Source organism: Manis javanica, chromosome 9, assembly GCF_040802235.1.
Source record: "Manis javanica isolate MJ-LG chromosome 9, MJ_LKY, whole genome shotgun sequence".
Taxonomy (NCBI): domain Eukaryota; kingdom Metazoa; phylum Chordata; class Mammalia; order Pholidota; family Manidae; genus Manis; species Manis javanica.
The window spans coordinates 50,826,951-50,854,013 of NC_133164.1; the positions used below are offsets into that span (position 1 = coordinate 50,826,951).

Below are 27,063 nucleotides of genomic sequence, written 5' to 3' on the forward strand. Positions count from 1 at the left end.
TGCACAATCAGAATTAAGTTGTCTACAATTATCTATGAGATTACTTACAACCTCTGTCTTTAACTATTTTGCATATTTTTTGATTCTTGGTTTTAACAATTTCTATATATGTGGATAGATATCCATACTGCTATGATTCTTTTCATATATTTCTCTAAAAAAGATGACATTAAAAGCTCAAAATACTTTCAGAATTCCATGTTTCTTCTGTACCTTACCATAATTTACCCAGATTTATACTTCACTTATCAATAAAAACCATTGTTGTAAATTTCCTATCTCAGCCAACTGAACAGAAATTAATGTAAGAAGACTTCTGAACATGAAAGCAAAAAACTTTAACTGCTCCATTAGAAAAAAAAAAACAGACTAGAGGGAGCACATTGAGTGCTTACATACAGTTTTTAGCTTCAAAAGGTAAAGTTTAGCTGTGATTCTTTCTAATGCTAAAGAAAGGTCAATTTAATCAATGTGTAAGTAAACTCAAGTTCTTCATTCATTACCAAATGTCATGAAGAGGAGAGAAAAAGGTACTAGGTTTGTACAATTAACTTGAGATCACACTAACAAAATTCAGCTCAGGTATTTAAGACATATAAAAATAACAGATTAGGGGCAGAGCCAAGATGGCGGCGTGAGTACAGCAGCAGAAATCTCCTCCCAAAACCACATATATCTATGAAAATATAACAAAGACAACTCTTCCTAAAAGAGAGAACAGAGGACACAGGACAACATCCAGACCACATCCACACCTGCAAGAACCCAGCACCTCGCGAAGGGGGTAAGATACAAGCCCCGGACCGGCGGGACCCGAGCGCCCCTCCCCAAAGCTCCCAGCGGGAGGAGAGGAGTCAGCAGGGAGGGAGAAGGAGCCCAGGACTGCTGAACACCCAGCCCCAGCCATTCAGACAAGAGCGCAGACACAGTGTATGCGTGGTGTCCTGGATACTAGGGAAACAGGGCGGCAGAACCGCTGAGCAGGTGCCTGAAGCCAAAGCTGGAGAACAAAGAAATGGAAGCAGCCATTTTTTCCTTTCCTCTTTTCTTTTTTTTTTTGGTGAGTGCTTTTTGGAAGTCTTAAAGGAACAGGGACCCCAATACTAGGGAAACAGGGAAGCAAGACCAGTGAGCGGGTGCCTGACACTGGCGCCTGAGGACAAAGAAAATCGTGCGTTTTTCTTTCTTTTTTTTTAAATTATTTATTTAATTTTTTTTGTTGTTGCTGTTGTTCTTGGGGTTTGGAGAGTGCTTTTGGGAAGTCTTAAAGGGGCAGGACAGGACACTTAGTCCAGAGGCAGGGAATCTGGGGATCTCTGGGAACTCTAACCCCCTGGGCAGCAGGGAGCACAGAGGCCCCTTACTGAGATAAATAGTCTCCTGGCCGCTCCCCCTCCAACAGGGTTCCACCATTTTGGAGCAGCAGCCCCTGCCAGGCTACGCCCAGGGCAACAGCTTAGATAAACTCCATAGCAGCCAGGCAGAAAGCAGAAGCCCTGTCTGTACACAGCTGCCCAGCACAAGCCACTAGAGGTCGCTATTCTCCCAGGAGAGGAAGGCCACAAACCAACAAGAAGGAAAGCTCTTCCAGCTGTCACTCATACCAGCTCTGCAAACTGTCTCTATCACCATAAAAAGGCAAAACTACAGGCAGGCAAAGATCACAGAGTTAACACCTGAGAAGGAGACAGATCTAACGAGTCTTCCTGAAAAAGAATTCAAAATAAAAATCATGAACATGCTGAAGGAGATGCAGAGAAAAATGCAAGAGCGATGGGATGAAGTCCGGAGGGAGATCACAGATGTCAGGAAGGCGATCACAGAAGTGAAACAAACCCTGGAAGGATTTATAAGCAGAACGGATAAGATGCAAGAGGCCATTGAAGGAATAGAAACCAGAGAACAGGAACGTATAGAAGCTGACATAGAGAGAGATAAAAGGATCTCCAGGAACGAAACAATACTAAGAGAACTATGTGACCAATCCAAAAGGAACAATATCCGTATTATAGGGGTACGAGAAGAAGAAAAAAGAGGAAAAGGGAAAGAAAGTGTCTTTGAAGAAATAATTGCTGAAAACTTCCCCAAACTGGGGGAGGAAATAAACGAAAAGACCACGGAAATACACAGAACCCCCAACAGAAAGGATCCAAGGAGGACAACACCGAGACACATAATAATTAAAATGGCAAGGATCAAGGACAAGGAAAGAGTTTTAAAGGCAGCTAGAGAGAAAAAGGTCACCTATAAAGGAAAACCCATCAGGCTAACATCAGACTTCTCGACAGAAACCCTACAGCCCAGAAGAGAATGGCATGATATATTTAATACAATTAAACAGAAGGGCCTTGAACCAAGGATACTGTATCCAGCACGACTATCATTTAAATATGAAGGAGGGATTAAACAATTCCCAGACAAGCAAAAGCTGAGGGAATTTGCTTCCCACAAACTACCTCTACAGGGCATCTTACAGGGACTGCTCTAGATGGGAGCACTCCTAAAAAGAGCACAAAACAAAACACACAACATATGAAGAATGGAGGAGGAGGAATAAGAAGGGAGAGAAGAAAAGAATCTCCAGACAGTGTATGTAACAGCTCAATAAGCACACTAAGTTAGGCAGTAAGATACTAAAGAGGCTAACCTTGAACCTTTGGTAACCACGAATTTAAAGCCTGCAATGGCAATAAGTACATATCTCTCAATAGTCACCCTAAATGTAAATGGACTTAATGCACCAATCAAAGGACACAGAGAAACAGAATAGATAAAAAAACAAGACCCATCTATACGCTGCTTAAAAGAAACTCACCTCAAACCCAAAGACATGCACAGACCAAAAGTCAAGGATGGAAAAACATATTTCAGGCAAACAACAGTGAGAAGAAAGCAGGGGTTGCAGTACTAATATCAGACAAAATAGACTTCAAAACAAAGAAAGTAACAAGAGATAAAGAAGGACACTACATAACGATAAAGGGCTCAGTCCAACAACAGGATATAACCATTCTAAATATATATGCACCCAATACAGGAGCACCAGCATATGTGAAACAAATACTAACAGAACTAAAGAGGGAAATAGACTGCGATGCATTCATTTTAGGAGACTTCAACACACCACTCACCCCAAAAGATAGATCCACCAGGCAGAAAATAAGTAAGGACACAGAAGCACTGAACAACACACTAGAACAGATGGACCTAATAGACATCTATAGAACTCTACATCCAAAAGCAACAGCATACATATTCTTCTCAAGTGCACATGGAACATTCTCCAGAATAGACCATATACTAGCCCACAAAAAGAGCCTCAGTAAATTCCAAAATATTAAAATTCTACCAACCAATTTTTCAGACCACAAAGGTATAAAACTAGAAATAAATTGTACAAAGAAAGTAAAAAGGCTCACAAACACATGGAGGCTTAACAACATGCTTCTAAATAATCAATGGATCAATGAACAAATCAAAATAGAGATCAAGAAATATACAGAAACAACTGACAACAACAACACAAAGCCCCAACTTCTGTGGGACACAGCAAAAGCTGTCTTAAGAGGAAAGTATATAGTGATCCAGGCACACTTGAAGAAGGAACACCAATCCCAAATGAATAGTCTAACATAACAATTATCGAAACTGAAAAAAGAAGAACAAATGAGGCCTAAAGTCAGCAGAAGGAGGGACTTAATAAAGATCAGAGAAGAAATAAACAAAATTGAGAAGAATAAAACAATAGCAAAAATCAACGAAACCAAGAGCTGCTTCTTTGAGAAAATAAACAAAATAGATAAGCCTCTAGCCAAACTTACTAAGAGAAAAAGAGAATCAACACAAATCAACAGTATCAGAAATGAGAATGGAAAAATGACGACAGACACAGAAATACAAAGAATTATTAAAGACTACTATGAAAACCTATATGCCAACAAGCTGGAAAACCTAGAAGAAATGGACAACTTCCTAGAAAAATACAACCTCCCAAGACTGACCAAGGAAGAAACACAAAAGTTAAACCAATGAGCAAAGAAATTGAAACGGTAATCAAAAAACTACCCAAGAACAAAACCCCCGGGCCGGATGGATTTACCTCGGAATTTTATCAGACGCACAGAGAAGACATAATACCTATTCTCCTTAAAGTTTTCCAAAAAATAGAAGAGGAGGGAATACTCCCAAACTCATTCTATGAAACAAACATCACACTAATACCAAAACCAGGCAAAGACCCCACCAAAAAAGAAAATTACAGACCAATATCCCTGATGAATGTAGATGCAAAAATACTCAATAAAATATTAGCAAACATAATTCAACAGCATATCAAAAGGATCATACACCACGACCAAGTGGGATTCATCCCGGGGATGAAAGGATGGTACAACATTCGAAAACCCATCAACATCATCCACCACATCAAAAAAATGAAAGACAAAAACCACATGATCATCTCCATAGATGCTGAAAAAGCATTCGACAAAATTCAACATCCATTCATGATAAAAACTCTCAACAAAATGGGAAGAGAGGGCAAGTACCTCAACATAATAAAGGTCATATATGATAAACCCACAGCCAGCATTATACTGAACAGCGAGAAGCTGAAAGCATTTCCTCTGAGATCGGGAACTAGATCTCCCCCACTGTTATTTAACATAGTACTGGAGGTCCTAGCCATGGCAATCAGACAAAACAAAGGAATACAAGGAATCCAGATTGGTAAAGAAGAAGTTAAACTGTCACTATTTGCAGATGATATGATATTGTACATAAAAAACCCTAAAGACTCCACTCCAAAACTACTAGAACTGATATCAGAATACAGCAAAGTTGCAGGATACAAAATTAACACACAGAAATTTGTAGCTTTCCTATACACTAACAATGAACCAACAGAAAGAAAAATCAGGAAAACAATTCCATTCACAATTGCATCAAAAAGAATAAAATACCTAGGAATAAACCTAACCAAAGAAGTGAAAGACCTATACCCTGAAAACTACAAGTCACTCTTAAGAGAAATTAAAGGGGACACTAACAAATGGAAACTGATCCCATGCTCGTAGCTAGGAAGAATTAATATCATCAAAATGGTCATCCTGGCCAAAGCAATATACAGATTTGATGCAATCTCTATCAAATTACCAGCAACATTCTTCAATGAACTGGAACAAATAATTCAAAAATTCATATGAAAACACCAAAGACCCCGAATAGCCAAAGTAATCCTGAGAAAGAAGAATAAAGTACGGGGGATCTCACTACCCAACTTCAAGCTCTACTACAAAGCCATAGTAATCAAGACAATTTGGTACTGGCACAAGAACAGAGCCACAGAGTGGTGGAACAGAATACAGACTCCAGACATTAACCCAAACATATATGGTCAATTAATATTTGATAAAGGAGCCATGGACATACAATGGGGAAATGACAGATGGTGCTGGCAAAACTGGACAGCTACATGTAGGAGGATGAAACTGGACCATTGTCTAACCCCATATACAAAAGTAAATTCAAAATGGATCAAAGACCTGAATGTAAGTCATAAAACCATAAACTCTTAGAAAAAAACATAGGCAAAAACCTTTTAGACATAAACATAAGTGACCTCTTCTTGAACATATCTCCCCAGGCAAGGAAAACAACAGCAAAAATGAACAAGTGGGACTATACTAAGCTGAAAAGCTTCTGTATAGCAAAAGACACCATCAATAGAACAAAAAGGAACCCTACAGTATGGGAGAATATATTTGTAAATGACAGATCCGATAAAGGCTTGACTTCCAAAATATATAAAGAGCTCACATGCCTCAACAAACAAAAAACAAATAATCCAATTAAAAAATGGGCAGAGGAACTGAACAGACAGTTCTCCAAAAAAGAAATACAGATGGTCAACAGACACATGAAAACATGCTCCACATCGCTAATTATCAGAGAAATGCAAATTAAAACTTCAATGAGATATCACCTCACACCAGTAAGGATGGCTGCCATCCAAAAGACAAACAACAACAAATGTTGGTTAAGCTGTGGAGAAAGGGGAACCCTCCTACACTGCTGGTGGGAATGTAAATTAGTTCAACCATTGTGGAAAGCAGTATGGAGGGTCATCAAAATGCTCAAAACAGACCTACCATTTGACCCAGGAATTCCATTCCTAGGAATTTACCCTAAGAATGCAGCAATCAAGTTTGAGAAAGACAGATGCACCCCTATGTTTATCGCAGCACTATTTACAATAGCCAAGAATTGGAAGCAACCTAAATGTCCATCAGTAGATGAATGGATAAAGAAGATGTGGTACATATACACAATGGAATACTACTCAGCCATAAGAAGAGGGCAAATCCTACCATTTGCAGCAACATGGATGGAGCTGGAGGGTATTATGCTCAGTGAAATAAGCCAAGTGGAGAAAGAGAAATAACAAATGATTTCACTCATCTGTGGAGTATAAGAACAAAGGCAAAACTGAAGGAACGAAACAGCAGCGGAATTACAGAACCCAAAAATGGACTAACAGGTACCAAAGGGAAAGGGACTGGGGAGGATAGGTGGGTAGGGAGGGATAAGTGGGGGGAAGAAGAAAGGGGGTATTAAGATTAGCATGCATAGGTGGGGGAGGGAGAAAGGGGAGGGCTGTACAACACAGAGAAGACAAGTAGTGATTCTACAACATTTTGCTATGCTGATGGACAGTGACTGTAAAGTGGTTTATAGGGGGGACCTGGTATAGGGGAGAGCCTAGTAAACATAATATTCTTCATGTAAGTGTAGATTAAAGATAAAAAAAGAAAGAAAAGGGGGATTACTCCTTGATAGGATAAAACTAACTGTAAATCAACGATTAATGCATGCTTTAAATATCCTTAATTTTGACCACTTAAAGGGTATCAGATGATCGGCTATGGAGGTACATTTTTCTGATAATATTCCTTTCTCTTAAAAAAAAAAAAGCAGTTCCTGTGTGGTGACCTCCAATGAGTTCTACACAATGGTATAAAGGGCATATCAAAGTGTGGGCAAAGGGTCTCTTCGTGTTTATACAGAGGATCAAAGCCTAATTTGGCTACCCAGAAAATGAACTAAGATACGATATGAAGAAGAACTTCCAACATCAGCACTGTCTGGAAGAGTCATACCAGAAGATGATCATCAAAAAACCTCAACAAAGATCCAGGCGATGCTGCAGTTGTAGCTGCATCCATCCCACCATTTCCTGGACTTGCCATTGGAATGAAGAAGGAGTATCTAAGCTGGTCTGTGCTTTCAGTAAAACAATAAATTTGACTGGATCTATACTGTTGGAACTCAACCAAGAATTAGGAGAAGTCCAAGTTGTAGTGCTCCAAAATCTTTCGACTACAGACTATCTACTGTTAAAAGAACATATGGGATGTGAACAGTTCCCAGGAATGGGTTGTTTTAATTTGTCTGATTTCTCTCAGACTGTTCAAGTACAGTTGAACAATATCCATCATATCATAGACAAATTTTCACAAATGCCTAGGGTGCCTAACTGGTTTTCTTGGCTTCACTGGAGATGGCTGGTAATCATAGATCTGCTTTGGTTATGTAACTGTATTCCTATCATGTTAATGTGTGTGCGCAATTTAGTTAGTAGTTTAAAACCTATACATGCTTAAGTTACTCTACAAGAAGATACGTCAAAGAAATAATCAATCCTCCCATGTTTTCTTCCACATGCTACCTCTATAGCTTTTCTTCTTCCTTCCTAATTACAACCCTTAAATAGAATTCGTGCCTCATATCGAATTTACCGAGTATCATAATTCCTCCAAGTCGTAAAGATACCTCAAGACAAATGCTGGGCATAGAAGCCACAGGGCATAAATCTGCAAAGAAGTAAAAAGCTAACCTTTTCAAACAATATGGCTTCTCTCTCACTTACCAACTTTACATCTCCCTGTATGGCCCCAGAAGATGACTGGTTAGCCATAGACAGGTAAAATTCCTCAAGGGAGGAACAACCTAAGACAGGCACAGTCGCAGGGGGCCATCAGGTGAGAAATTGGGGATCAACAGTAGTGAGGCTTAGAACCTCACCCCCCCTGTTTTGAGAGAAATGTTCTGTATCCGTGGATGTTTTAATGCCCTTGTCTAGCTTGGATTAACACATAGTCTACAGGAACACACCTGATCATCTACAATTGCTCTCTTACAACACTAAACTATGTTTTCTACCTTTATCTTGGATCTACCTACCACTTCAGCATTTTATTAAAAATAAAAATAATAATAATAAAGGGAGAAATGTGGGATCCACATATAAACCAAGTATAAAAATCAAACGAATATTCATATTTGACCTGATTGTTTATAGTTCATAATGCATGATCAAAACTGAAAGTTTCTGTGATGACTGCCCTTGTACTGTTCACCATGTAACTTATTCACTATGTAAGAATTTGTTCAACATGTAAGAACTTGTTCGTTATGCTTCAGAAGATTGGAGACTGACGAGAATTAGGCTTGAGATGGATTAATGTTTGTGCATTGAGCATTGACTCCCCTATACAGAATTTTATTGTTGTTAACAACCATTTGATCAATAAATATGAGATGCCCTCTCAAAAAAAATAAATAAATAAATAAAATGAAATAATATGTAGATTAAAAAATAATAATAATAACAGATTAGTTCTTAACATAAAATTCCAATACTTACTATCTAATTTCTGTCCTCCTGTAAAAGTTTCTAGAGCAGCAGCATAGTTCTTTTCATGGTATTCACATATTCTGCATATGCATATTAAAAACAAATACCACATGCACATGAGATAATAAATAAAATCCTTCTAAATAAAATTCTAGTATTCTCTATTCTTAAAGAATGTAGTTATATGTGAGTAAGGCTAAATTTTTCTAAAATACTATACTTAGATCTAATATAAATCTTGTTAAAATATAATTTTAGAAATCATTTTGGAAGGATTTCTTGACTTTAATTTTATACACTTGCTTATTCCAAAATATAGTTATACTAAGGAATTAAAGAAGATTCTTCCATAATAAAGTCACATTTATTAACAGAAACAAGCTGGGATATAAAGTACATAGATACAGAGTTTTCATAGCATTAAATGTAGCATGTCCAGCTTGGTTGAGGACTATTAGGTATTCTGTAGTCAGTTAGATACTAAATTTCAAATGACAAGCAAAAAGGGATTTGAAATCCATCAGTTTCATCAGTACCCTGTAATACGTCAATCATCACTAACTATGTATCGCCTATCACATACTACAGTTAATACATTAGAAGTATAAATTGTATTTAAAACTGAATGCTGTCTTAGCCACAGAATGCATGAAACTATAAAATGAATAGACAATTATCATTCAACAACTTAGACACCTACTATCTACAATCCAGACTCAACAAGAAGAGTTACTGCATACCCTTTTCTCAGTATAGCAGTGGAATTATTGGGATTAAGTTCAAGAGATTTCTTTGCATCAGCAACAGCATCTGTACAAGAAAAAATGGGTTTTGGTCAATTATTTACAGATCCCAACAAGTATTACACACAAAATTTGAATCCACCTTAGATTTTAAGTTTTCAAGTTGGTGAAACAAATAGTTTAAATTAGGAAAAGCTAATTCATGATAGAATTCAAATAAATTATTACCCTCATACCTTTCTATAAGTCTAATCTTAGCTTCCTTCTTAAAGTTCTTCAATGAATAAAGCTCTGTGTCACAGAGTTCATCTAATTTTCTCATTAATGTCATTTATGTAATTTGACTCAAGGTTTTAAATTTTTCCCTACTCAGATTCTCTATCCAAAACTATGAAAATTACATAAATACAAAAATACATTCCTTTTTATAAAAAATGCAAATAAGAGCATTTCATTAAAATACTCTGGAAAACAGTAAATGTGATGCTATTCTTTGCTAACATATCTAATAACCATGAATGAAATCTGTATAGATTTTCCACCCACTGAAGGAAGGACACCCATAACATTTAAATGGATGTTATTCAACATGTTCCTCACGTTTCAGCTACTTTACCTTGTATGAAAGACCAATTTAAAAATCCCAGAAGATAATCTCTATTTGATTCATTGTACCTTGGGCAAAATATGTAACTTATTAAAAAGAGACAATAATACATTTTGTAAGAAAAGTTACCACAGTAATTCCCAAGAAGAATGTGACAATAAGCTCTTTGACAATAATATTGTGCATCATCTGGTTTCTGTTCCAAAGCTTTAGTCAGCTCCTACAAATACAAATACATTGAGGGTCAGTATATGTTTTTAAAAAGACATTGAATCCCAATTAAACAAGATTTTTAATCAAACAGCCTATTTTAATAAGCTATTCAGAGAAAAGGTAACAGGGAAACAAGTTTGGAGGTTTTCTTTGCAAGTGGATCAATATCTCCCCTTTTCCGCTCTCCCCCGCAACACGCACAATCTAATATGGTATCTATGTAAAAACACTTAGCAGATCCTGGCCTACAGGATAATAATATCTAATAATAGGATAATAATTACTAATAAATAGTAATTATCACCTCAGTTATTCTGAAGAGTTTGGCTGATATACATTGACCATCACTGATTTTCTCCTTGTAATTTGGAGAAGACTCAAAGATCATATAGAATTTGAAATGCATAGAAAATGTGAAGCTGTCCAATAAAAAAAAAAAACTAGAAGTTAAATCTAAAGCTCAAAGAGGTTAACAGAATTAATAAATACATAATCAAGCTTAGTTGGCCCTCTCTATCCTCTGTCAATGGCAGACAACCCTAAGAGAGCCCTGATACAGTATCTCATACAAAGCTACGATCAACTGAACAAGAGTTAACATTAGAGAGTTTAAATTTTTGCCATCCTGGGGAGTCACAGTATGTAAGTAGTAGCTGGAACAATAATAATTGAAGAACAGATTGTGCAATTAGCGAAGCTAAAGGCAAATGTAGGCAAACAGCCACACAAGTGCCACTGACTTTAACTAGTACTGTGATTCTTACAAAGCAATGTGTTCTATACTTGGTAATCACATACCTAAAATCCAATATACATAAGTATCCAAACCACTTTTTACCACCTTCACGCATCACCCTGATCCAAGCAGTAATGAAACGCAAACCATGTTACTATGTCTCTGTTCAAAACTCTCCGATGCCTTTCCAGCTGACTCTTTTAAAATGACTCAGAGCAAAAGTGCAAGGCCTTCCAATGACCTACAAGGCCCTCCTTGATATGACCTTCTGCTCTCTCTCTCATCTCACCTCTTTTCTACTCTTCCCTTTGCTCCTAGAATCTAGCTCCAATGGCTTCCTTGTTGTTCTCCAAACACTTGAGGACTCTGCACCTGCAGTTCCCTGTCACTAGAATGCTCTTCCCTGAGGTGTGCACAGAAGATTCATTCCTTCACTTCCTAATGAGCAACAAGACTATGCCAGAGATGGGATTCAAATCCAGGTCTCTCTGACTCCAAACAGGATTTCAACGATTAAACAGCACTGCCTCTTGGTAATGTTTTTTAACTCCAAGTTTCTCTCACACACCATCTGACATTTACATTAGTATACTGTTAATAATTTGAAGTTCCTAAGTTAAATAACACCGTTTTGCACTAAACTTTCAAAGACTTTGAGAACAGCTGAGAGCTTACCTATTACTCATACGTATCTTCAAAGCAAATTTCTAGCATTTCCTCACAAAAAAAAAAACAGGTATATTATGGGTTTAAAAGGCTGTTATAGATAATATTAATATTTGGATCACCAATTCAAAAAGTATTCTTAAGACGTATTATGTAACAAACATGGGCCAGACACGGGGGACAAAGATAAAACAAGATTCTTTTTCTTAAGGAGTCAGGTAAAAAATTATGAATTTTGAACAACCAACTTGCAAATGAACTTTAAAAGCATAAAAGATCTTTTGGTTAAGGAGAACCAGTCATAGTGATTCAGATAAAAAAAAAAAAACAAAGCAATTGGCTTACTAGGCTGTTAATTTTAAAAGGTACCAAAAAAATACTGAGTACAAAGTGAACATTACAACAAACTTGTAAGTCATGTATAAAACACAATATTGTTTATTTTGAATAAGCAATATACAGCTGACCCTTGAACAATGCAGTGTTTAGGTGCACCAACCCTACATGCAGCTGAAAATGTGTTTAACTTGAGACTCCCAAAATCTTAACTACTAATAGCCTGTTGTTGACCAGAAGCCTTACTGACATACTTGATTAACACTTGTGTTGTATATGTATTACATACTGAATTCTTACAATAAATAACCTAGAGAAAATGTTTTTTCAAATTGTCACAAATCTTCAAAAAATTTCCCAATACATTTATTGAAAAAATTCCACGTATAGCGGACCCAATGCAGCTCAAACCTGTGTCATTGAAGAGTCAACTGTATAGTATGACAAAGTCAGAGAAAGTGTACTTAAAATAATGATCAGTGCTTATATTAGTTACATCTGGCATGTGGCATGTTTTCAGATTCTGTTTCTGTGACAACTGTTGCTGGTTGCCTGAGAACAAAGGGACTTAAGGGAAGGACTCAAAAGGCAGGGCTTCAGTGCCAATATGTGAATCACATGGCAAAAGGCTATTATTTAATGCAGACTAATGTGAAACATATGGTAAAGATGTCAAAAGACATACATAAAATGAGTTATGCTATAGTCAATCAATATATTTGCTCTCAAAAATAAAGAAACCCAGTCAACTGCAATATATAATCACATTGAAATCTTTACCAAGATGATGGTGAAGGAAGTGCCCTGATAATCCAGAACAGCAGGGGGGAAAACTTCTTTTTAAGGCAATAAAATTGTTTAAGACTTGGATCTTAAAAAATGAATTTACAAATGTTAAAGTTCTAGCCTCTTTTAAAATGCTACTCAACGAGGTAACTTGTTAAGGTTGAAAGCAAAAGCAGATTGCTCAGACTGACGTAATGTTGGAAAGGTCTTTCTCAGACATATCCTTCTGAGTATCTCAATTTGATTTCACTTTCCATTTTCTTTCAGCCACGGCTAATCTGCAATCATGGATGATAAACAAGGACATCAACCCTTCTCCCTTCCTAAACTACCCTGCATAGCTGGAGAAAAACTACATAACCATGAAGAACTGGTATCACTGCACATTTATGCTAACTAGCTATGTTCTCCATAAAGCTATCTGTGGTCAGCTACTTCAAAATCATCTACCAAACCAATTTTATCATACATATCTGGTCCTACCTCCTCCTCTAGAGAGTGACCTTGATGCATTGAACCCAAAGACCTGTCACATAATGTAACACTGAACTATGTAACACTGTAACTATGTTCTAAACTATGTAACACTGAACAAGTTTATCTCTCTAGCGTCAGCTTCCTTGTGAGTAAAATACAGTGACTACCTCACAGTTGCTCCAAGAACTATGGCAAGTCCTTTAACACACCTGAATGCCTACGACACTCTAAGCACTATACTGAGAATGCAACTATAAACAAGGTAAAAGCCCTGTTCCCTTGAAGCTTATGTTGGGACCCAATTTAAACACGGTGCTCAGAAAAGACTTCCCTGAGGTGATATTTCAACTGAAATCTAAAGTGATGACCATCTCCAAACAAAACTAGAGATGGAACATTTTACGCAAAAGGAACTGCAAAGTCCAAAGGCCCTCCACCAAGACTCAGCTTGACCCATTCAAGTAGCAGAGAGCGAGTATAGCTAGAACATAGAAAGGAAAGAAGCTACAAGATGCCTACACCTCAAGGGCCTCATTTTGTACATCACACTACTTATCTTTCTAGTAACTCTTTCAAGCAGGTCCTATTTAGTCCCATTTTACAGACCGGAAATCTGACCCAAAGTGATAAAAGGAACTTTCCTGAGGTTACACAGTTATTATGAAACCAGGATTTGGACCGCAGCTCCTGATTCTAGAGCCAATGCCCTTAGCCACTATTCACACTGGGCCTCAAAAATAAAGATTCTCATAATCCACATCGGTTTTCTCTCCCTACTGAATTGAGACTTTCTCTGTAAAATTTTTTTACTTCTCCAGTCAACCTCTACTCTATGCTCTTAATGTACTTTATACATCACTTCATTCTCATGCTGCTGCATCTGATCTGGAGACCACACTTTTGAGAACCACTGTTCTACAGCACTAGACTAAGAGTCTGGAAACAAGTCCGTAGGCTCCAATTTGGCCTCTAATTGGCTGTATATATCTCTATGACAGATCACTTGGATTTCTTTTGGTCTTAGTTTTCCTCTGTAAAATGGAAAGGTAGTAAGTACTGGACTACATGAGTCATATGGACTGTCAGCAAATCTGTGGTGAGGTCAAAAAACTAGCATTTCTAATGAGTTCTTAGATGATGCTACTGGCCCAAGAACCACTGTTTAAGATCCAAGGTACTAAAAACTAACCACATGCCTACTTTATGCAATTTCACTGCTTGCTATATATACCCAAAAGAAAGGAGTGCATGTGTTCACCAAAATACATGCACAAAAAATTCAAAGTGGCTTTTTTCATACTAATAATTGGAAATACTCAAATGTCCATTGTTACAATTGTACTGTATTTATACAATGGAATACTATGCAGCAATGAAAAAAGGAACTGCCACTTCACACAATACGGTTGTATCTCACATAATGTTTAAAGCAAGACAAAGCATCTACACTCAGCTGAGTACCCAGTGTATGTTTCTGTTTATATGAAGTTTGCAATAAAAGCAAAACTGATGGTGACCAAGGTCAGAATAGGGGTTATCTTGTGGGCAACAGGAATTATTGGCTGGAAAGACACATAAGGGGCCAATGAGGATGGAAGTGTGTTATATCTTGATCTGGGTGGTAACACATATGTAAAACTACTACTTTATTAGTTACACAACATTTCTATTTACAGATACCATTCTTCACTAAAAAAAATTTTAAGTTAAATAAGTGAGATGGCACAGTAATAATGAAATTCATTACACTAATATCCTTTAAAAGTAACTTCTATATAAATGAGTTCCAGAGGAAGGAGTGGGCCTAAGAGGGCCATAAGAAATGTAGATTCTGAAAATTAATAGCTGCATAGCCAATATAAGGAATTGTGGAGAAAAATTCTCAGTGTCTCCTGTAACATTATTCTAATACCAATCCCAGAAGCCTCTCTAGGAAATATCATAGCACAACTGATTAATCAACTACTTTATCTGAAGGCCCTCTCATCTACACTCAAAAACATACTCCTCCCTAAAAAGCCCTAAGGGACCTAGCCCATTTTCCTCCCAACTTCATCTTACTCCTTTTTCATGCCACTCTAGTCAAATGTCCTTTTTACTGCTCCCTGTACAGACCAATGTCATTCCCACCTGAGGACCTTTGCATTAGCTCTTCTTCCTGCCTATAATACCCCTTCCTCAGAGCTGCCAAGCTCACTCTCTCATGCCCCCAGTTTTCTGCTCAAATGTCACCTCCTCTGAGAGACTCTAGGAAAAGGGTTCTTTTGCCTCAGATTGCTACCCTTAGATATGTCAGATTATGACAATGAAACAGGGTGTGGTTTCTTCTTTTCTCCTGTTTCAAAGCAAGAAACCCCAGGCTAAATTTTGTGACCCACTGCATCATGTATCCTTAGCTCTCTTTGCTACTTCTAATTACTAACTCTTTCTCTTTTTCTTTCCTTTAAGGCTTTAGAGTTTTCAACTTCACAGAAACATAAAGTGCCTTATAAGTCACTTAAATATTTAAGATTTTAATAGCAATCAGTGCGTTGCACACAGAAACTCCACAGAAAAATTGTTTTGGCAAATAAAACAACGAGTGAATTATGAACAGTGACAGGACTGTTCAGGGACAAAGCGGAGAAGTTTTTGTTCCAGGAGTCAGAGTTCATAAAAGCACTTAGCACAGTGTCTGGTAGGTACATAATAATGGCAAGGATGATAGTCAGATGAAAAACAGAATTAACAAATATCATGAAGCCTAGGCTTCACTTTTTCTTCTAGCCACAAATGGCATTAAAAAGAAAAATCCTTCCAGGAAGCTATGAATGTCAACTATGCCCCCTCACCTCCACCCCAAGTAGTAGAAACGGTTTTTCTAAGCATCTGCGAGGCCACAGGAACCGGCTAAAAGTGGAAGGAGCAAACACGGGGATCAGGCGTACTGGAGCCACTGTGAATCAGAGAAACGAGAGGACGACGACTCTTAGGGCTGAGACAATAAAAGCAGCAGCCCGGGTCCCAGGTAAGGCAATGCTGGGAAGTGACGGGGTCGGCCCGAATCCGTGGCAGCTGCAAACCCCAAACGAGAGTAAAGAAGCTGAGATGGGCTCTCACCTCTAACGCCGCCTGGGGGTCTTCATCGATCAGAGCATCTGAGAAGCCCCGGAAAAACCTGCCAGGAAAACAACATCAGCAGAGATCTAACCATGAAAAGGTGCAGGATAAAAATGAACAGCTGAGAGATGGAAAAACACTCACGGCTGAGCTGTTGCAGGTCCTGCCGCTGCCGCTGCCATGCTAATAGTCACTGTTGCCACTCCTGGGCTGGCTACTAGGCAGATTATCCGCTCTGCTGCCGCCCGAGGGGGAAACTTCCGCAGAAACACCAACCGAGCTTCCGTCCTAAGTAGCCAACGAACAGCCACGCAGTGCGCCGCGGGGCCAGCTGGGGCAGGGGAGGACCGTCTCCCAGCCGCGTCCCCCGGTCCCGTGACCAGCCCTTCCAGTCCCCGCCTCTCGCGGCCGTGGCTACCGTGGCCTCGTCTGTTCTGGCTGGACAGAGCCCTCAAGGGTAGTAACCCAAAAGCACTTTGGGGTTGTACTGTTATCCCTCGGGAATGTATGGAGGCGTTTGTACGACCATTCGTAGGAAGCCATATCGAACAGCACTTTCACCAGTTTCCATCACAGCTCTTACGATGGCTACCAGAGGTAACCGAGCCCGTCGTGACCCATGACGTCGTACGCTGCTGCGTGTGCTTTTCCGGGAGCAGAGTTCCGGATGGCGCTTCTCTCATGGGATCTCAGCGCTGGGGACCCTACCGGACTTGGACCCGCCGGAAATCGTTCTGCCTTGGCAGAGGGTAGACAGAAGGAAGCCTTACTGGTTCCGGTGTGGGTGTACTGTTCTACTCTCCAGAGCTCTACAGGCCCCGGCTTTCCTCCTAAATTGCCTTCCCAGACTGAGAAGGAAAAACCTGCCCCATCGGAAGGCACTGAAGGGAAGAAAGTGGCCTGAAGTTCTCAGTGCAGCTTTATTTTTCAACCTAGTCGTTCAAGGCCCTCTATCTTCACCCTTCCACCCATTCAGATTAGACAGAAAAAGCTTCCAGCAAGTTCCGTGGGAGTGGGAAGCAGGTAGTGAGAACGAGGAGCTCAGTTGGTAGAGATTAACAAGTGAATGAACGAATGTCTGCTACATCCAAAATCTAAAGTCCTGGGATTCAGAGATGTTAATTCCCTCCGGAAACTTTACCAATTCCAAGTGCTAACAAGAAAGAAGAGGAATAGTCATGTGACAGGAAGATTTAGCCAAATATAGAGGGATGGATGTGATAGCCGAGCCTCAGCCTTGAAGGATGAATTAGAACTGATGAAGGAAGTGGAAAAGACACTTCAAGATATAATTGGATGTCTGGTATAAAAGGATGATGTGATTTCTAAAGTTGTTAGAGCCAAAATTCAAATTAGATGCATACCAGTTGGAGAGGTAGGTAAATGCCAGGTCATAAAGGGCTAGGTGTGGTCTGCCGAAAAGCATGGATGTGCTTCTCTTAATGATGTTAACCTAACAGGATTTTTCACTTTAAAAGGTAATAACAAATTTGTATTTTTGAAAGTATATTCTCTGCTATATAAGAATGATTAAAAGGGAAAAGGAGAACAGTTGTTGGGAGATATATAGGTCAAATTAAACTCTCTCTTAAATAGGTCAGTGATTGTAAGGATGGTGAAGAAGGCAAGGATTACATAAATCAGGTAAAACTGGGTTTGATCTTTTATGATCAGTTCTTTTTTGTGTCATATAAGGCTTTACCTACCCCGAGACCATTAAGATATTCTGTTTTCTTCTAGATGTTTTATTTCACCTTTTACATCCAAGTCTATGATCTGACATTAATTTTTGTAAAAGGTATGAGGTTGGGATTGAGGTTCATTTTCCTCCAATATGGATGTCCTCTATTACCAAACTTTTATTTAAAAGACTGTCATTTGTCATTTCCCCCCACTAAATTCTTTTTTTTTTTCATGAAGAACATGATGTTTACTAGGCTCCCCCCTTCACCAAGTCCCCCCAACATACCCCTTCACAGTCACTGTCCATCAGCGTAGTAAGATGCTGTAAAATCACTACTTGTCTTCTCTGTGTTGCACAGCCCTCCCCGTGCCGCACGCCACCCCCCCCCACTATACATGCTAATTGCCCCCTTTCTTTTTCCCTGCCCTTATCCCTCCCTTCCCACCCATCATCCCCAGTCCCTTTCCCTTTGATAACTGTTAGTCCATTCTTGGGTTCTGTGATTCTGCTGCTGTTTTGTTCCTTCAGTTTTCCCTTGTTCTTATCTCCACATATGAGTGGAATCATTTGGTACTTGTCTTTCTCCGCCTGGCTTATTTCACTGAGCATAATACCCTCTAGCTCCATCCATGTTGTTGCAAATGGTAGGATTTGTTTTCTTCTTATGGCTGAGTAATATTCCATTGTGTATATGTACCACATCTTCTTTATCCATTCATCTACTGATGGACATTTAGGTTGCTTCCATATCTTGGCTATTGTAAATAGTGCAGTGATACATGTGTCCTTGCCACCTAATAAGACCCTTTTGTCCCCAAATGAAGGTGACCTCACCCCAAATAATCCTTTTGTCTGACTTCCTTGTCCTGCCTTTAAAAACCTCTCCTTTCCATAGACCTTCAGAGCATCTCTCTCTACCTGGTAGAGGGGATGCAGCCCAAATTATGAATTGCTTAATAAAGCCAATTAGATCTTCATTAAAAAAAAATAATGCAGTGATAAACATAGAGGTGCATCTGTCTTTTTCAAACTGGAGTGCTACATTCTTAGGGTAAATTCCTAGAAGTGGAATTCCTGGGTCAAATGGTATTTCTACTTTTAGCATTCTGAGGAACCTCCATACTGCTTTCCACAATGGTTGAACTAATTTACATTCCCACCAGCAGTGTAGGAGGGTTCCCCTTTCTCCACAACCTCGCCAACATTTGTTGTTGTTTGTCTCTTCCCCACTAAATTCTTATGGCACCTTTGTTGTAGATGACTGCAGATGTGGGTCCATTTCCAGGTTCTAATCCCATTAGTCTGTTTGTGTAACCATGTACCCCACTGTTTTAATACCCCAGTGTCTTAGTTAACATAGCTTTATATTGTTTTGAAGTCCTATAGCTTTTCTTTAAGATTACCTTGGCTATTTGAAGCCCTTTTTATTTACTTTTACCCATCTATAAAATTTATTTCCATTTATTTATACATTTTGGAATGAATTTGTCAATTAAAAAAACCCTGGTAGGATTGTAACTGGGGATGTATTTGGGGAAAACTGACATCTTGAGTCCTCCAATCCATGAATATCATACACCTCTCCATTTCTGTAAATGGTCTTTAATTTCTCTCAGCAGTGTTTTGCACATTACAATGTAGAGGTCTTGTATATCTCCCATTAGATTTTTTTTAATGCTATTTTAAGTGGCATTAAAAATTTTTATACTGTAGTTGTTGCTAGCATAAACACTGATTTTTATGAATTGATCTTTCATTCAGCTCATTTACAAAGTTCCCTTATGTCTAATATTCTGTGATCATACTCTTGTCATCTGTGAATAAACGTGTTTTAACATCTTCCTGTGTAATCATTATACCTTTATTTCTTTTCATGTCTGCTGTCATTTGCTGGGATGTCTACTGTAATGTTGAGAAGTAGTGATAATGGGCTTCTTGCATAGGTTGTAGTATCAGAGGGAGAGCATTCTGTGTTAAATGCTTTTTCTGCCTTTATTGAAAAGTTCGTATCTGCTTTTTCTTTAATATGTTAATGTGAAGTACACTGGTTCACTTTTAGATGTTCTCTAAATGGCCAATATGCATATGAAAAGTTCTATATCAGTAGCTATTATCAAGGACATTAAAATCATAACTTGGTACTACTCTCACCAGAGTGGTTAAATTAAAAGAAATTAAAATACCAAGAATTGGCAGATATAAAGCACATATAATGTTCATATATTTCTAGTTGGAGTATAAATTGGCATTAACTACTTTAGAAAACTTGACACTACGAAAGCTAGTCATACAGATAACCATATTACCCAGTAATTTTGCCACTAGGTAGAAACCCAAAAGAAAGGAGTACTTTACCTTACAGATATTGATTGCAGCACTATTCACAGTAGCAAAAACAGGAAATAACTTAAATGTCCTTTCATAGGAGGAAAGTACTACAGAGCAATAGTCAAGAATAAACTACCAGTATACACAAGACGGATGAACTTTTCATACATATTGTTGAGTTAAAGAAGCCAGAGTACATCCTGATTGATTCCATTTGTAAGATAAAAAGCGATTGTGAGGGAAATCAGAGGGTGATCTGTCTGGGAAGGGCCATAAGGCAATCATCTTGGATGTGGGAAAAGTTGTATCTTGATCTCTGTAGTAATTACACCAATGTATTCAGATGTAAAATTTTGTCAAGTTGTTCACTTAAGTAAGATTCGTGAACTGTGTGCTTCAGTAAATTAGGAGAAAAAATATTTAAAACCAGCAATTACCAGATTTGAAGTTTTAAAAACCATAACATTTATAATAGCATCAAAAATACTAAATACTGAAAAATAAATCTGACAAATGATGTGCAAAATATATACACCGAGAATTAGAAAACATTGCTGAATTAAAGAACACCAAAAACAAATGGAGATGCACTCCGTGAGTCAGAAGACTCAATATTAAGATGGCAGTTCTTCCTAAGCTGAACTAAAGATGCAACATGATCCCAGTCAAAAATCAGACTTCTGTTTTCCAAGTCAACAAGCCGATTCTGAAATTCAAATGGAAATTCAAAAAGCTTAGATCAAATAAACTTTGATAAATAACAAAGTTGGAGAACATTGATCTCAACACATCAACCTTACATATTGGCACAAAGTTAGACAACAGAACAGAACAGAGTCCCTAAATAGACCCATATATATATATATATATGGATAACTGATTTTCAATAAAGGCCCAAAGGTAATTCAGAGTAGAAAAGAGTTGAAAAGGGCAGTCTTTTCAGACTTTCCAATTGAAAAGAATAGTTTTCAACAAATTATATATAAAAAAGTGAACTTCAATACATACCTTGCACCATCTACAAAAAATTAACTCACAATGGATAGTGGACATAAATGTAAAAATTAAAACTATAATAAAACTTCTAGAAGAAAGTCTTTGTGACCTTGGGTTAGGCAAAAATTTCCTAGACATGATACCAAAAACATGGTCCATAAGAATAAGTTGGGGAATTCGACTTTACCAAAATTAAAGTTTCTGTACTTTGAAAATATTTGTAAATAATGTATCTGAAAAGTTTGTATACAGAATAGAGTTCTCAAAACTCAGTAAAAAATAATTTTAAATGAGCAAAAAATTCATCACTTCATCAAAGATACATGTGCTAAAGAAGCACAAAATCATTAGTCACTAGGGAAATATAAAGAAAGCTACAATCAGATACTGCTACAGACTCATTAAAACGGCTAAAATATAGAAGACTGACCGTATTGGAGAAAACAGCTGGTAGACACATACACTGCTCATGGGAATGTAAAATGGCACAACCATCACAATTAAGACCCAGCCAAACCACACCTAAACAGAAATGGCTGCCATGGGTGTTCTGGGTAAAAGTTTCCTTATTAATAATATTATTATTAATAAATATTAATGTTGATATTAATAATATTAATGTTATTAATGAAAAATTATGGAAGGAACTACTACAGCTATCTTGCAAAAATGGCAGGAGTCATCCTGGACACTAAAACTAAACCAAAATCCCAACGATGGTAAAGCAGAAAGATGAAAAACTGGTTGCTCCTATCACCACTGAACTGAATTAACCAACCTACAAACCTCCCAACTCCAAACATCCTGTTTTGTATTATTTAATAATTTTGAATTGGCTGATTGGTTCTTTGCAATTAAAAGCATCCTAATCCTAACTGACAGCATGATTTGGAGAATAAAAGTTGGTGAGACTATGCAGGGCCTCAAATCCACCTGAAGACAGTGAGGAACCAGGGAGGTAATTAGAATGACACTATTGTTCTGCTGGGGAGAACAGACTGTGGCTGGCAAGGTGAATATAAGAGAATGAGGACAGTGACCTTTTGATAAAATTTGGGGGAGATCCAACCTTTGAAAAAGTCTTTGGAGCAACCCAAAAGGAACACTAAAAAATAACTTAAAAGGCAGGAGGAGGACAGAGCAGAGTTGGGCACAAAAGCAAAGTCAGCAGAGAGGTTAAAGAACGACTGAGTTGTAAAGTTATCCCATGCTGGGAAGTTCAAGGAAGAGAAGGAAGGATGAAATTGGATAATAGGGGAATTGATTACTATTTAGTAACCTTTGCAACAGTAATTTCAGGGTGATCGTCCAAATACAATACTGCAGAGAATTAAAGAATAGAATGGAAAGTGAAGCAAGCAGCAGGTTTACAGATTAAGGACAGTGACAGTAACATCATAGGTCCTTTCTTAATAAATACATGTTGAAGCAATGATTTTATGAACTAAGGCCAAGGAGTGAGTAACATCTGTGTCTCTGCTCAGGAGTTTCGTATGATGAGGTTATGTTAGGGGACGCAACTGGCTAGAGACCTCTGAGGAAAGACTTTCCCGTGGCCCCTTTCGGGCCCACAACTGGGTCTAAAAATTAAACTGACAAGAGGCAGATTAAAGGAAAAAGCACACAAATGTATTTAATATGTTTTACTTGATACAGGAGAGTTGATAAGAAAATGAAGACTCAAATAAATGGTTAAGCCTGAGTGTTTTTATACTAGATTTGATGAAGAGTGGAAAATCATGGAAAATCAATCACGGAAACCAAAAGGGTCTCAGCTAAGGGTAGTAAACTGGAGAACTCTTAGCAAGGCCTGTTTCCTCAGATTCTTTTCTACATCCCTGTCTTCAAAGATAAGAATGCTCCTTTTTTTAATTTTTGTATCATTAATATACAATTGCATGAGCAACACTGTGGTTACTAGATTCCCCTATCAAGTACCCCCCACATACCCCATTACAGTCATTGTCCATCAGCATAGTAAGATGCTATAGAGTCACTACTTGTCTTCTCTGTGCTATACTGCCTTCCCCGTGACCCCTCTACATTATGTGTGCTAATTGTAATGCCCCTTATTCCCCTTCACCTTCCCTTCCCACCACCCCGACACCTAGTCCCTTTCCCTTTGGCAACTGTTAGTCCATTCTTGCGTTCTGTGAGTCTACTGCTGTTTTGTTCCTTCAGTTTTTGCTTTGTTCTTATGCTCCACAGATGAGTGAAATCATTTGCTACTTGTCATTCTCCACCTGGCTTATTTCACTGAGCATAATACCCTCTAGCTCCATCCATGTTGTTGCAAATGGTAGGATTTGTTTTTTTCTTATGGCTGAATAGTATTCCATTGTGTATATGTACATCTTCTTTATCCATTTATCTACTGATGGACATTTAGGTTGCTTCCATTTCTTGGCTATTGTAAATAGTGCTGTGATAAACATAAGGGTGCATATGTCTTTTTCAAACTGGGATCCTCCAAGACTGCTCCTCTTAAAACCACATTTTGTTAGAATATTAACTGGTAAGGAGAAATGAATAAGTGAAGTTACTACTACTAGGTCTAGGAATACTGGATTGAGATTCTGACTTTTATTTTTCTGCATTTCCAAGCTTAACAGTTAACTGGTTTCTTATTTCTAATTAGGAAACTTGCTTTTTAAAAAGTGTGTTTAATAGTATTGCCTAGAACATTTTATTGTTTTCTAATTTTGGAGCTCAGTAATCCATTGTGTAATGTCTGGGAACTGCCATTTAGCATAGAAAGGAAAAATGAGAGGATGACATTCTGTAAATCTAATATAAGGGACTTTTGTTATTTAAACATTTAACAACACTGTAAACATGAGCAACATTTTCTGTACATTTGTTCTTAAGAAACATCTGCTTGAGAACACAGAATTTTTAAAGGATTTATTTAATAATAAACCAATTAAAAGATACAAAAATGTTTAGAGGATTCCAAAATTTAAATTTTTGTTTAAATACAAATTCACTCTGTAATATGAAAACATAAAACATTAGACCTCTAAACCTGATTTTTCATCTACAAATATTTCTCTTTGCTATACTAGAAAATTTGCAGAGATCAACTTTTCTTGTGAAATTAAATGTACATTATTTACAGCTGAAAAAGTAATCTTAAAAAGTCTTTTCATTTTAGAAACTTGGGTATATATGTATATTATCTCTGTATGCAATTCCCCCTTATGCCCAAGAAAAAAATGATCCAAAATATAAAGTAATTATGCTCTTACAGCAACTGACTACTCAGCCAGATTAGCCAATGCTTGATTGCTTTCTGGGCCCTTAGGAAAGAGCCTTGACTCTTTCAGAACAGCAGTATATCATTTAACACTCAGCAACATAAGTTTACTAATAGACCACAGTGTGCAGCGGCCTAAGGAGCTAATGAACAAAGTATTTAGGAAGAATTCAGGTGCATAGCAGATGTTACAGATAATTAGAAGAATGAAATTTGCAAAGCCACGTTTCCTGCAATATTTTAGCTATTAGGAAGTAAGCTGATAATGTTTTCACCAATATACTTTTAAAATACAGGAATTAGAATAAGAAAACTTAGAATTAGAAAGGAAGCTGGAGATCATCTAGTCTAATCCAATGCATCTCTTCCTTTTATGAAAGAATTGAGGCCCGAAAAGATATAGTGGCTTGCCCAAGGTTATTTAATTTTTTAGTAGGGGAGCCACTCACAGGCGATGTTTTTATACTATCCTGCTTCTGAAAACAGGTTCAACTATATGATGGGCACATTTCTATTTTTAATGTTATATTTTACATATTCATAGTTCATATACAGTGCAACCAACTGTCTAAATAAAAGCATAATTTTAATGAAAGTATAAAATAGGTGTACTGCATTTGAAAGAGTCAAGACTTAACTTATACAAGTGGAATGAAGATAGTTCCTATGTAAATTTCCTGTTGCCTTCTACTTAAGTACTGCATTTACAAAAGAATCAAAAAAGCTAATACAATGTAAAATTTAAAAAGAAATCTTTTTTAAAATACTTAATAGCAACTGAAAAAAATCTCAAAAGAATGTCTTCATAGTATAAAATACCTGTTCCTTCACAATTGAATTCTGTAACATTTAGAGAACAAAGAGTAACACTAAGGTTTTCCTCTCTCATCTAACAAAGTCAAAATTAACTCTAAATTTTTAACAATTAACTACAAAGTTAGGAATTATCTTAGAATCAATCATATAGTTTACATACAACTGAAAACATTCCATTAAAAAGCAATTATCCACAATTCCTTTGGTATATTAACTAAAAGGAGTTGGGTTCCAGCAATTTGTTTTGTTTCATAGCTACCTGAGAGGTAAATCTGTTGGAGTTGGACACCACCATCACATAAGGCTGTGGTTGTTGCTCAGTTTTCTCAGTGTCTTCTTTCAAATGATCTTCAACCTTTTTCTCTACTTCCTGTATAAGAGTTTTTGTTTCTTGAGTTTTGAAAACAGAAGTGATTACAGTGCCAGATGGATGAGCAACCAGTTGTGAACTGCGAGGAGAAAAGGTCACCACAGGTGTAGTAGCACTGAAAGATGGAGATGAAGCCATACTGACGGTTCCATTGCAAACTGACTGAACATTGCTAGTAAGAACCTGCTGTACCTGGGCAGGGCTCAAGACAATCGAAGGAGGAGATCCTGGCTTCTGTGACTGTAACATGACATTTTCTTTCAGTACTGTCATGGGCTGTGATGATGGAATGGCTTGTAAAATAAACTTCTGAGATCCAGCACCTGATGATGGATCTGTGCTGGCTATAACTGTTGTGATTGGCACGGTCTGGAGTGTTACTGTATGCAAATGCTGATTCCCAGGAGACACAACCACTGGAACCTGGGTTGGAGCCTGTATAGTCCTATTGAAATTATGAAAGAAAAGGGAGAAATTAGCATATTCTACATCATTTACAATGTTAAAATCTGAGAAGTCATTTTGACAAAATAGAAGTCATACATTTCAGGTGCTACTTCCCATATTTCAACACAACATAAACATCATGCCAGACCCTGCAATGAACACTGTACACACAGAAATGCCCAACACAAAAGTCTCAGGTCATTAACTATGATACTATCTGATGAAAAAATTCTTTACAAAGTGCCACATTAACATAAATGAGGAAGGAAATATCAAAATGTTTGGCAAGAAGTTATGCATGAGTTGCTTTAAAGAAAATTAGTAATTTTAGATCAAGTATATTAGATTCTCACTCTATTTTGATATTTGAGAGAAAATGTTATCAACATGCTCATCCACAATTACCAAGCTTCATATAATTGCTTTCAACCTGTTATCCTCTATATAGAGGGGAAATGCTCATTAAAATTTAAACAAAACCCTCAGTCTTAAGTATAAGACAAGATTATCAGAATAATTTCAATAGCTCAGAGTTCACATCATACTATATAAACAAGAATATAATTAACCTATGAGGGTTTTTAAGGCTGGCAGAGAGGGCAAGAAGGCAGCTTTCGCCTTCACAAAAATAAATAGAAGCGTATTTTAGCAGTTTTCTCAGCTCAAACAATGCTCATAAATTTTAGTCATAAAGCTATAATTTAACATAAAATCATTTAATGTAAATTCCAATTTATATAAGGTTGTTAAATCCATTTGTTGAAGAGATACGTAAGTGATAAAAAGTTTACAAAGTGTATGGACATGG

The 27,063-nt window shown here is 37.5% G+C and overlaps 2 protein-coding genes across 10 annotated transcripts in view; both read right to left on the minus strand.

Moving 5' to 3' along the window:
- Nucleotides 1-16,694, minus strand: part of SUGT1 (SGT1 homolog, MIS12 kinetochore complex assembly cochaperone) — a 48,692-nt gene extending 31,998 nt beyond the window's left edge. The window contains exons 1-5 of the mRNA XM_037022977.2: nt 16,503-16,694; nt 16,359-16,416; nt 10,175-10,265; nt 9,436-9,505; nt 8,705-8,775 (exon numbers count right to left, since the gene is read on the minus strand). Coding sequence (XP_036878872.1) covers nt 8,705-8,775; nt 9,436-9,505; nt 10,175-10,265; nt 16,359-16,416; nt 16,503-16,540 — 328 coding nt within the window. The 5' untranslated portion in view covers nt 16,541-16,694. The remainder of the gene's footprint in view (nt 1-8,704; nt 8,776-9,435; nt 9,506-10,174; nt 10,266-16,358; nt 16,417-16,502) is intronic.
- Nucleotides 16,695-24,255: 7,561 nt separating this feature from the next.
- ELF1 (E74 like ETS transcription factor 1) overlaps nt 24,256-27,063 on the minus strand; it is a 141,078-nt gene continuing 138,270 nt past the window's right edge. For all 9 annotated transcript variants that reach the window (XM_073212558.1, XM_073212556.1, XM_073212555.1 and 6 more), the window contains one exon: nt 24,256-26,253. In XM_073212558.1, the coding sequence (XP_073068659.1) occupies nt 25,653-26,253 (601 nt within the window). In that variant the 3' untranslated portion in view covers nt 24,256-25,652. The remainder of the gene's footprint in view (nt 26,254-27,063) is intronic.